The 12,157-nt window shown below is 42.0% G+C and overlaps 1 protein-coding gene across 1 annotated transcript in view; it reads left to right on the top strand.

Annotated features, from left to right (window-relative positions):
- The window catches only part of FAT3 (FAT atypical cadherin 3), a 359,185-nt gene that overhangs the window by 309,800 nt on the left and 37,228 nt on the right, over positions 1-12,157 (top strand). The window contains exons 15-19 of the mRNA XM_009881183.1: positions 1,647-1,861; positions 2,521-2,658; positions 5,308-5,451; positions 5,981-6,178; positions 8,658-9,456. Of these exons, the coding sequence (XP_009879485.1) occupies positions 1,647-1,861; positions 2,521-2,658; positions 5,308-5,451; positions 5,981-6,178; positions 8,658-9,456 (1,494 nt within the window). The remainder of the gene's footprint in view (positions 1-1,646; positions 1,862-2,520; positions 2,659-5,307; positions 5,452-5,980; positions 6,179-8,657; positions 9,457-12,157) is intronic.

Genomic DNA, 12,157 nt, shown 5'->3' with positions numbered 1-12,157 from the left:
ATAATTGCCTGTTGTCTGTTATCTTCATAATGTTGATTAGTGCTAACAAAATTTAAACATAAATATGCCTAGACAGCGATACTTAACTTCACATTTGACAATGAAGCCAAGGAGATAAATCAATAAATATCCATAATGAAGCTTAATCACACAGGGAAAAAAAAAAACAAAAAACAAAAAAAACCCTATTTATTATTCATTAATGTGTGACAGCTCCATTATTATCGGTTTAGAGGCAGGAGCTCAGTTTCCAGACAGACGGGTGCTGATGTAGCATGCCTGATCAGGGCTTGAAAAATAATGCCCTTCACACCATTTATCAGTGGGAACTCTCTGCTAGCCACTTGGAAGCTTCTCCTCAGGGCTCCTGCTTCCAGCAAGTCATGCTGAAAGGTAGGATTCATTTGGAGAGAGCCCAGACGAGATTAAGAGGAATGATCTGAGGTCTATAAAATGTGGCTTACCAGGAAAGACTGAAGGAATCGAGGCTATTTAAGCTAGAAAAGAGAAGACATGCTGTTAGTATTCAAGCTTGTAAAAAGTACCTACGAAGAGGAGGGAAATAAACCGTTCTCCATACCCACTCATGAGAAAAGAAGTTGTGAATGGGCTTAAATTGCATTTGGATTATTTCGGTTAAATGATAGGAAGAAATTCTTAACTGTAATGATTATTAAGTACTCAAAGACATTTCCTAAGAAGGTTAGGAAACTGATGTTTTTGGAGGTTTATAAGAACATTAAAGATGAGTACCTTCGAGAATTATTCGGTTTAGCTGGCCTGTGTTGGGCAGCGGTTGGACTAACTAACCTTTAAGCCCCATACCTCCCTGCTCCTGATGGATCTATACTGAAAAGGATTTAGCTTGCCAAGGTTAAGGATTTGTTTTTAAGTCTTTCCTGCCATGCCCAGTATTGCCTTCTCCAAGGTGTCACTAGCAATCTGTGCGCAACCCACTCCCCCCTTCTTGTTAAGGTTATAGGTATGTGGGAAACACATGGAGGGCTTGCATAAAAATCATTTCTCTCCTAGAGGGAGTGTGGGGGCACAGAGTGAGTCAAGTTACAGCAAATCTTAGTTTTGATTGTGTGATGAAGGAACCCAAAATTTATAAACCTAGGTGAGTGGGGAAGTCCCTGTTTAATCACATAAATGATAGAGAACTGATTTCTCAAAGGTATTCATACCCCATTCATTTGTATTTAATTCATGAGAAGTTAATTACATGGGAGTGAATTTCTGTTGACTTGTCAGGGCTGATTTCCAGAGTCGGCATCCAGTTCTCCCACAGGCTTTGTGTATGAGCCCAGGCAAATAGGTGGATATGGCCCCCACTTCTCCATCTATGATTCTGGTATAATAAGTTATTTTCATGAGAAACCATTCATTGCTTCACGCCTTGTGAAGGTCCTTTCTGCAGAGTCAACCCAAGTGCAATTGGCATCATTCCTTAATCAAACAATGACAGTAGAAACCTGATCAAATATTTTTATTGGATTGGGCAGTATTACAGTTAAAACAACATATTTTGTATGTATGCCATGGTGATAAATAGCATGCTGTACTGTTTACTACAGTCAGATCCCTTAGTCCATAGCATTATTTGTTTTTCGACGGCTGTTGACATTCCCTCCCTTGCTTCAAAGGAGCGATTTCCATTTTTGAAGCTTTGGATTATGAATCGTGTAAGGATTTCTACTTAGTAGTGGAAGCAAAAGATGGAGGTACTCCAGCCCTGAGCGCCGTTACGACGGTGAATGTAAATGTGACAGATGTTAATGACAACGCACCGAAATTCAGCCAGGTGGTCTACAGCGCAGTCATCAGCGAGGACGCCGCCATCGGCGATTCGGTGATAAAGGTGAGTGAGGCCATGGGCATCATTTAGGTGGGATGAAGCCCTTTGCCACACGACCTTTAATAAAATACTGCTGCACCAGTTAATAATGATAACTACTGCATCTTGAATCACCCAAACTGTTCTCTAGCCAATATTCTGCATCTGCTACTGCTTTCCAGGCTTCTGCCAGTTTTCCCAAAAAAAAGAAAGTAGCAGTAGCACTGACTGTTTCTTTTTAACCCCGTTACATTGTCAAAGAGCAATGGCATGTTTGAGGCATTGTATTTCATGAGTCAGATAGGAACAGGTGGGGTTTATTGGAAAGGCAGAATTCAGCTTTTCAGTGAAATACATAATCCTTGTATCACGTATTATTTGTATCTATTTACTCTGGCATGTAGTGTGCCATACCCGAACCTTACAATGCTCTCATCTTTGAACTTGGGGATCCAGAAAGAAAGTGTTGTATGGAATATTAAGATTAAAAAATCGTCTATGTTTTGACACTAGAATTTTTTAAAAGTCCAAAGGGGGCCTCCTATCAAAACCCAATTCGTTTGATGCGGTTCAAGACGTATGACGTCTTACTTTTTGCGGTGTTGAGCAGTTAATGTATCATACAGATGGCTTAATTTTTTTTTTATTTTTTTTTGCTAATTTTCACTCTTCTCTCTAAAAAGTTGATAGCAGAAGATCTGGATAGCCCTCCCAATGGCCAGATTCATTTTTCCATAGTGAATGGGGATCGAGACAATGAATTTTCAGTTGATCCTGTTTTGGGACTCGTGAAGGTTAAAAAGAAATTGGATCGAGAAAGGGTAAGACACATGGGACTTCTTAACTTACAATGACTTACAGATGTGTATTGATCTCAACTCTGCTGCTAGCTCATTTTGAAGAAGCTTCTTTTATACTCTGCGATGATCAGCCTAAGATGCTCCAACAGGTCTTTCTAATGTTGTTCCATTTCTTCCCACCCAAACCTTATCCCCAATCCTACCGACCAGCCAACAGCTCTGCTAGCGTTCCCGTCGTGCATCAACACAGCAGCTGTGGCCGGGTCGGGGAAAAAAGCAACCCTGCATCTCTCCTGTGGTGCCACCGGCAGCTGTTGCTGCGTTAATGAGCTGCCTCCTCTCTCCTGCGCGTGCAAGCGCACACGTGCAGCGGTGTGTGCAACTGGGTGATTACAACATACTCCAGATTGTGGCACCAAGCACTGAGCTGAGACCTCAGCCATTAATTAGCGCTCTGCAAAACATGTCACTGGGGAGGTGATGTTATGAAGTGGCCAGGCTGTACCAAAAGTGAAAGAGTGCTTCATTAAACAGATTCTGCTGCTTTGTTTGCTCACTAGATTATTCATTCAGGGTGATTTATCACCATTTTGCCATAGCTAGCAATTAGCAGTCTATGGAAAAAAAACAAACAAATACAGTTGCCTGTGCTACTAGCAGGGCAGGAGAGTGCTACGTGGCTTCAAAAGTCTTGCAACCCATAAAGAAATGCATGCTTTCTGCCTCTGAGCAATGCATCCGCGAAACAGGGGAAGCTGATTGCTGTCCCCAGAATATGGGCTCAGCTGGAAAAGCTCTCTGCTGGAACCAGAGCTACTGCTTAAATCAGTGGCAAATATCCTTTCTGTATTATCACAAAGGCAGGAGTAAATTGTCAGTGTTTGGTGGCAGAGTGACTTTGCTGCAGACTGTTGAGGACAGGGGAGTAACAATGGCTGTGCGTGTTATAAATTTGCTGTAATACATTGCTCTTAAAAGGCACAGCCTTAATTTCTTACCATGATTTTATTTAGTTTCTGAAGTGTACTCATGTACATCTGCATTCAGACACACACATTCCCCCTCACCGGCGTGTGCATGTTTAATGCCAGCTTGGTTAGAGCTGCATTTTCCAAAGTTTCCCTTGGATAAAATAACCTGTGATATTGTCTTTTCCTTTGCTTCCTTGGCACATTTCCTAGACACAGGTGTTTCTGACCCCTTCAGGGAAAATGATAGATGATGCCCCATCTGCTGTAGATCCCCAGAGGCAGTGCTGACTCCCAGGTTTCAGTGGTTTAAGGAAACTCATTTCCAGAGTTGTAATCACATAGAAACCATGACTTTTGCCATCTACCTTTCTGGGATACGTGGAGATGAAAGCAAAAACACACAATATTTGCAAAGGACCCCACAAAACGTTCAATCTTGACTTTTCGCTAGCAGTAGATATTACAGCTCAAAAGGGGAAAAAATCTTTAATTCTCTGCCTCTGTTTCTTGACTTCCTATAGTTCAGGATTCTTCCCGCCTCCTCCGTCACTATTTTCCCACTGAATCAACAGTCTTTCTCCTCCCTACACATCTTCAAAAATGTTTCCTTCATTTTTAGGGTGGTCCCACATCCCAGAAGAGCCCCCTTGTTCCATATGCTTAACCCGTACTCCTCCCTCCTACCCAAATGGCTTTTATTTTTCAAATGGCTTTGGATTTCCTCCCACCCTGAAAAAGCCCCTTTAACATTACATTGTTCCCTTCTGCAGGGACATGTTTTTCCCCTTTCCAGCCCTGCACTGAGGGATGGAGCAGGGTGTTTTATCTGGCATGAGTTTTGCTCTTTGCTCACTCCCCCATAGAAGGCTTCACGGGCAGACGTGTCAGCAGCTCTCCCTGGGAAGCAGGGAGCGATATACAGTAAAAAGCAGTTGTAAGACGTAAGGAGGCCGACATAAGGATGCAGTTCATAAAACCAAACTGTCATCCATAAGCTATGCATAGACAGAGCTTTTGCAAATTGTCACATATGCTCACACCTCAGGCACGGGCACATATGTGCGCAGAGGGTCCATGGGTGATGCACTGAACTGCCCACACTGTGCTGAGTAGTTTGTGGCTGTTGCAAACAAGTAGGCTCAAAAAACCCTTGTCTTCTACTGAATGGTGGATAATATCCTGTTGCTACGGAGGCTGTTGTCCCTAGTAGTCCCAAGTGTTTTCCAGTGTGTGTTTAAGCCAACTGCCTGTGAACTTTCTCATGGTTCTCCATCACCGTGTTAGAAACACTGTGTGTCAAACTCAGGTTGGCTCTAATAAGCAATTTATATAATATCCTGGAAACCAACCACAAGATAAATAGAATCAGGTCACATATCCCAGCTGACACCTAGGAGAGATGTAGGAATGGCTGAGTCTGGGTATTATCCGTCATGTATTTTTTGTCTGCCCCTTTGTTTCAGGAATGCATCATCCGATACAGTTATTTTAATACAGTGAAGCTGTTATGTTTATTGATAACCTTATAAAACAGAAGTTGGGACACAGTGTGGCAATAAACAGGATAATGTTATACTAAGGGCAGGAAAGGTAATGAGGCCAAACATCTTTCCTTAGAATATGGTGGGTAGATGTAAAGAACATGAGTTAAAATTTAGGACCACCTTCATGATGATTTAATGTTTTCACCTTTTTGCAGATATCTGGTTATTCGTTAGTTATCCAGGCAAGAGACAGCGGCACCCCTCCTTTGTCTTCATCTGTGACAGTCAATGTGGACATTTCTGATGTGAACGATAATAGCCCTGTATTTACTCCGGCTAACTATACGGCTGTAATTCAAGTAAGTTTATCCTGCACATCAAAAACTTTTCTAACTTTTAAAATACATGTGGTTTCAGTTAAGTAGCTTTTGGTGATTTATCTGCCAAAGATGTATCAAGTGATTTTATTTAAAGGAAAGTATAAACACGTCTTTCTTAACTCTTTGGTAATTTTCTGTTTGCTGACGCTCTTTAACGTCAGCATCTGTCAAACATTTTACTGTTCATCCCTCTTGCACCAGAAATTGTACTCTGGCCTCAAAAGGTCTGATCTGGGATGAGCTCGCACTTCTTTGCACCTTGCTCAGGGTGCGAGTCTTAGTGGTTCGTCAGTCCTGATCAGACACAGGATCAGGGGGAGCTCGTCAGTCCCTGGAGATGTGGTGGGTCCATGGGGTGTAAGCGGTGCGAAATAAACACTGCTTGTGAAATGCCATCTTGGGAAAAGGGCATTCAGTTGAATATTTTCGATAGCGAAATGTGGTATTTTATGATTGTGATATGTATCGTTTTAATCCTTTTCTTTATATGCTGTGTATATGTGTAAAGGAAAATAAACCAGTGGGCACAAGCATTTTGCAGCTGGTAGTGACAGACAAAGACTCTTTTCACAATGGGCCCCCTTTTACCTTCACCATCCTCACTGGCAATGAAGAGGAGGAGTTTACGCTGGACCCTCATGGCGTCTTGAGATCTGCAGTCATCTTCAAGCACATGGTCGCAACCGAATATGTGCTCTGCGTGCAGGTACGGCTTGATTTTTACGTCTGCACAGAGCCAAAAACCCTCACAGTGGTAGGTCATCTGTACATTGCCTGTATGGGTTGGTTTTAATTGACTGCATTCTATGAGTAAATACTGTGCATTCCAGTTTACAAGTGCACAATATGGTATATTTCCTTTGATGTTCTTAAACCCAATTTCGTATAAATATAAATAGGTAGCCAGCCACCTTTCCAATTTCCTCCGCAAGAAATGGATTTTCTGAGTAGCGGCTGTTATGATTTAAGATTTTAATCTTTTTTTTTTTTTCTGTAGCTAAGCGAGGAAACTACGTAAAAATGCATTATATACATATAAATACACCACAGAACAAGTGACAGAAAAATATTGTTCTAGGAAGGAAAATCACTCCTGCTTTTAAGTCATAAATTTAATCATAAATTTTTGGAAGCCTACCAAGAATTCATGAAATCACATTTCCAAGGTCAACCTAGCTTTTAAAGAATGCAAAAATAAGACATGCAATAGAAGTCCAGCTCAAACTTAGCTGTAGAGTCATTGTTGAGGAACTTTGTAAGCACGGTAATTCTGATTACAAAAATACGTAAATCCAAAAGTAGGTTGTCCACATTTCCAAGGCCTGCAAGAGAAAATGTAGCAGGGTTCAGTAAATATGCAAGTCCAGGGAATGAACTATACCTCTTCACTGAAATGGGACGTGGTCCTACAAGCTAAGTCTGAAACGCAGGCTTCCTCCACTTGCTTTGCTGGGTTGATTTCTCTAAATACAGCCAGTCCGCTCCTTTACAAGCACATTTAATGCTGTTCATAGCAATAACATCCTCAGTTAGATACAATTCAAAAAAGAGAAGCTCTGATGCTAATTGGCAGTTCAAATCAAAGTAAAGTTTTACAAGTTGACCATTTAATATTCCTGCAACCTATTTTTTGAGCTCTGTAGGAAAATAAAAAAAAACTTACTTTTCATTCCTGCCATGCCTTCATCCTAAAATACCCTGCTTCCAGGGCAATTTGCTAGCTAAACTTCCAGTATAGCCAAAATTGGACACAAGAATTAAATTTAAGCAGCATCCTCTAGCTATATAGATCCAAGTATGTAATATAAATGAAATATTAGAGAGACCACAATGTCTGAGATGCACCAGCACATTCAGAAAACCATGCTGTTGGGTTGTGGAGACCTAATTCCTCCCACTATTATTTTCTTTAGGGATTTCTGCAGTGAAAACATATTTTATAGTTTCCTGATGTGTATAGAACTGTTTCTTTCCATTCATATGTGCCAGAGTGCTGCATCCTCCTTTCCACCATCAGGTTCCTCTTCTGTGTTCGGGTTATTAAAAGTAATGATAAAATTGAAAGTGGAATGGGATGTGCATGAACGTGTGTGTGTGTGCATATATACATAAAATGTTTTTTCAAATACACCGCCCAGCCCTTTTAGGAGTGAGGACGAATGATTTTTAGAGAGTCTTATTGTTACTTATCCTTTCCTAGTGATGTCCATATTGCTGTTGCCATCCTACCTTTTTTTCTTCTTCAGCTCGAAAATTTTCCTCCCCATGTCCAAATACAAAGGTCTTTGAACGTGTGCTACATCTCTGCCCAGTGGTAGTTTAGTCTTTGGTTCTTCTCTGGAGCAAATAAATGTGTGGAGCAGTATATCTTAATAGTGACTTCAATGAAACATTTTTCTTAGTGCAGGAGAGGACTCTGATTCAAGTTTGCACACCTTTCTGTCAAGATGGCCTTGGGTTTTTTGTCATACTTGCTCTTTTACTCTCTATAAAAAAGTGCAAATGATGCTATCATACGTGCTCTGGGTCATACAGTCATCTGTCCAAGTGCAGTGCTGCACTCATATTTTATTGTTAGTAACAGCACAAGCACCCTATTTCATTTTTGGAGGGTGATAAATTTTATTTATTTCAAGCATGTTTCTTGACTGCTTCAGGTGAATTAGTACAGAGTGCTGTAGAAAAACTCTGAACTCCCTCACATCGACACAAACTAGGCAGGGTCTGAAACACTGTGGAGCCCACCAAGCAATGCAGAAACTGATGGTGATATTTCACAGGGCTTCAGTCCCTTTTCCAGGGTAGAAGGGAGCCCAAACTCCATTTGGTGCAGAATAAACCACACTCAAATGGCTCTGTTGTGAAGAGGACAAGTGATAGCTGTGGGATCATGGGAACATTTCAGTTTGAGTAATGAGACATTCTGCTGACACATTTCTCTCTGCAATCCACTTAGATGAGATATCTGTGCTTCCCTAAAGAGTTTGTAAGTTCCACTGCTAGAAATGGCTGAGACGTTTCTTTACATATGTATTTTGTAAATGCATTTGGGAAGTTCTTTTGAGAGGTCTTCAGAATTACTGATGCTGTGAAAAAAATGTATAGCAAGGATTATGGTTGCTGGCTGTGTTATATGTGTGTTTTATTTCGGTTTTTATTTTTTTATTTTTTCTACATTGCATTAGGCAAAGGATTCTGGGAAACCTCAGCAGGTTTCCCACACCTACGTTCAGGTGAGGGTTATTGAAGAGAGCATTCACAAACCGACTGCCATTCCATTGGAGATTTTCATTGTCACCATGGAAGATGATTTTCCCGGGGGAGTCATTGGGAAAATCCATGCCACAGATCAGGATGTGTATGATGTCCTCACGTATACGCTAAAATCAGAGCAGAAAAGTTTGTTCAAGGTCAACAGCCACGATGGGAAGATCATTGCCCTTGGAGGGCTTGATAACGGCAAGTATGTCCTGAACGTCTCTGTCAGTGATGGCCGGTTCCAGGTACCCATTGATGTTGTGGTCCACGTTGAGCAATTGCTACAAGAAATGCTGCAGAACACAGTCACCATCCGTTTTGAGAATGTTTCCCCCGAAGATTTTGTGGGCCTTCACATGCACGGGTTCAGGCGAACCTTGCGAAATGCAGTGCTCTCCCAAAAACAAGACAGCCTGCACATCATCAGTATTCAGCCGGTGGCAGGCAGCAATCAGCTTGACATGCTGTTTGCAGTTCAGATGCACAACGGTGGTTTCTATAAGCCTGCCTATTTGATTCAGAAGCTTACCAATGCAAGGAGACACTTGGAAAATGTGATTCGTATTTCTGCTATCTTGGAGAAGAATTGCTCTGGACTGGATTGTCAGGAGCAACACTGTGAGCAAAGTCTATCTATTGATTCACATTCCCTGATGACCTATAGCACGGCACGAATTAGTTTTGTGTGCCCCCGCTTTTACAGGAATGTGCGCTGCATGTGCAATGGTGAGTACCGCTCCCTCTTCCCCTCCCACCTCTACACATTATGCGATAGGATTGGTTTTATTCCTCTGATGCAGATTAGAAGGGGCATTTCAATTCAGTCCGTTAAAGCACGACTGGCTGATGTATTGTGGGAATTGATTTCTCAGGCTCAGGAAGAATTGTTCGTGTTTACTGATGTAAATGGAAGTTGATGAACTTTGGCCTTTTACGACAAAGACCGCTTTCCTGGAGGCTCCATAATCAGAGCCATCAACCAACTTCCAGAGGAGGGGAAGGAAGGGGAGGGGAAGGGAGAGGGGAGGGAGGGATGTGGTTTCCCAGCCCCTTGGTGCCACCACTGGAATAAACCCGCAGTGTGACCGTAGCAGAACAGCCTGGTCTGCAGAGATGCACCACCAGTCTCCAAGCAGAAGGACCCCTGACCTAAGCAGTGTGGGTGGAAAGGCCTTTTCCAGTCCCATTTTTGCAGAAAGGCATGGAAACCAGTGAAGTATTTTACTCAGTAACTGCAAGCAAGCACTTTTCCTGACCTTTAATGCTACAGTAGGTGACAGGGTGGGCTTTTGGCCGGGTTTCAGGCTGTTCCACATTTTGACAGAGATTTCACATGGGCATATATGACAAATAGCCTTGAGAGCCAGTCTTCCTTAGGATTCTGCACTTGCAATATAAAACCTCAGGCAGTTATAATAATAGTTCTGTTTCTTTTGTTTGCCAGGCTATTTGCTCCTCATTCCACTTCATTTAAGAGCAGAGAAAAAAGCTGCTGTAAAATCAATACATCTAAGTCTCCCTCATCTTAAGCACACATGCACACATACACACACACGGAGCGGTACAAGAATTCAGCAGCCGTGTCTCGCAGTAACCAACCTTTGTTTCTGCAGCGGTCAGCAGGACTTTGTGTCTTGCCATCGACTTCCGTGGGGATGAAAACAGGCATAAATTGCATAAAACTTAACCAGAAGCCATTGTCTCCTGCGGCACGTGAATAATGATGCCATAGTAGTTCAGTTCTGTAAAAATATCAGAGTAATGTATCTGAGGTATTTTCTTGTACGTTCAAGAGCAGACTGTCTGGTCAATTTTTAAGTAATAGCATTATAAGTTTCAAACAGATGTATCTATTATAACAATAGTCGGCATTTTGGTACACGTGAAAGGCTCTGAAATAAAGGATTTTCACAGGTTTAAAAGGGACAATGCTGCAATATCCTCCAGACGAGTCCAGGAGCCGGTGCAGGAGCACTGTCTGCAAAACACTTTTATATTCTCTAAATCATAGCTTTGTCTCATTTTCGTACCAAGAAATCACAAATCCTCATCTCCGTGGGGATAGTGATAGCCCTCGCTGTCAGAAATTGCTTTTCTGGCAGCTAAAATTTTCAATGTTTATAATTTCATTTCACTACTTATTAAAGTCAATAATGATGTATTATTCCCTTCAGATACTAATAGTAAGTGGATCTGCCTCATAATCCCTAAGCTTAGCTCCAAAAAAAGAGGACTTTGCAATGCAGTACAGTTCTGATCCGGCAGCTCTCTCCCTTTCCCACCCTGCACCGCAAGTTTGCACTGGAAGCACAGTAATTCAGCTGGGACAGCGATTTCCAAATTTTTCTGTCATGTACCAGTCAATCCTCAGAATCTACGGCAGGCTGCCAGGAAGGCGGTGTGGTTCTGCAGACCAGTTGTGGTCCACAGCCTCTGGACCATTTATCGTGGCCTCGAAGGCTGCTGTATGGGAACAGTCACAACGGGGGGCTTGTCCTGGTCCCGCTGGAAAGCTGGCTGGGTTCCCACAGCTCCCGTTCCAGCCACTGTGTGCAGCCACGGGCGATCCACAAGCCTTGGGGTGGGATTGGGCACATCCAGTCCGCCATCCAGCCTGTAACAGAAGCATCCAGAGCTGCCGATTTAAGTATAGCTACGGGAGAGGTGACAGCCTTGGTGCCTCTTACTTGCACAGAGAGAAGAGATCTTAGTGGGAAATAAAATAATCCATGCTTTGCCCTTCTCCACATTAGTTAATGCTTCAGCCTCTTCTACTGTTTTTCATTAAAGGAGCCACAAGAAATGTCTTGGTATTTAGGTACAGGCACACACTGTGCTTTATCGCATAGGAGGTAACATAGACTTCTGAGGGTATATTAACTAGAGAATGTATGTATAGTTTTGCTTTCATGAAGGCTACAGACTAGGCCTAGCAAAAGAGGTAGAAAAATACAAATACTTCTTTGATCAGTAGTTCTTGTACGTGCACATAAATGCAGCACATCAGGGAAAAGCGCACAAAATACTACAATAAATTTATTTTGGCTTGTTTAACAAGACAGCATTAGCAAGATATTATCAGTATAATAAAAGTATTATACTTCCTTTGTTACTAGGACAGTTTCATGATCCAGTCCAGTATTAATAGCTTGAATTATGACAAAGCCATTAAAATATTGCATATGTTTCCAGAGATCTGATTCAATTACGACCCAGAAAGCTTGAGTTTGAACTAATTCACTCGTTCTTGAAATATGTATCATACTTGGAGTGTTTTTCCCACTGGCAGATGTCACAGATATGCACAATTTATGCATGCCAGCTGTGCATAACTTACCTAGATTACCTTTGTGAGCAAACGGAGTTATCTAACATGAAAACGCGGGGAGACTGTAAAGCAGGCAGTGGGTGAACTTTGGAGGTTCAG

This window comes from Charadrius vociferus, unplaced genomic scaffold, assembly GCF_000708025.1.
Source record: "Charadrius vociferus isolate BGI_N301 unplaced genomic scaffold, ASM70802v2 scaffold1, whole genome shotgun sequence".
In the NCBI taxonomy this organism is placed as follows: domain Eukaryota; kingdom Metazoa; phylum Chordata; class Aves; order Charadriiformes; family Charadriidae; genus Charadrius; species Charadrius vociferus.
This window is presented reverse-complemented; position numbering and strand designations above follow the sequence as displayed.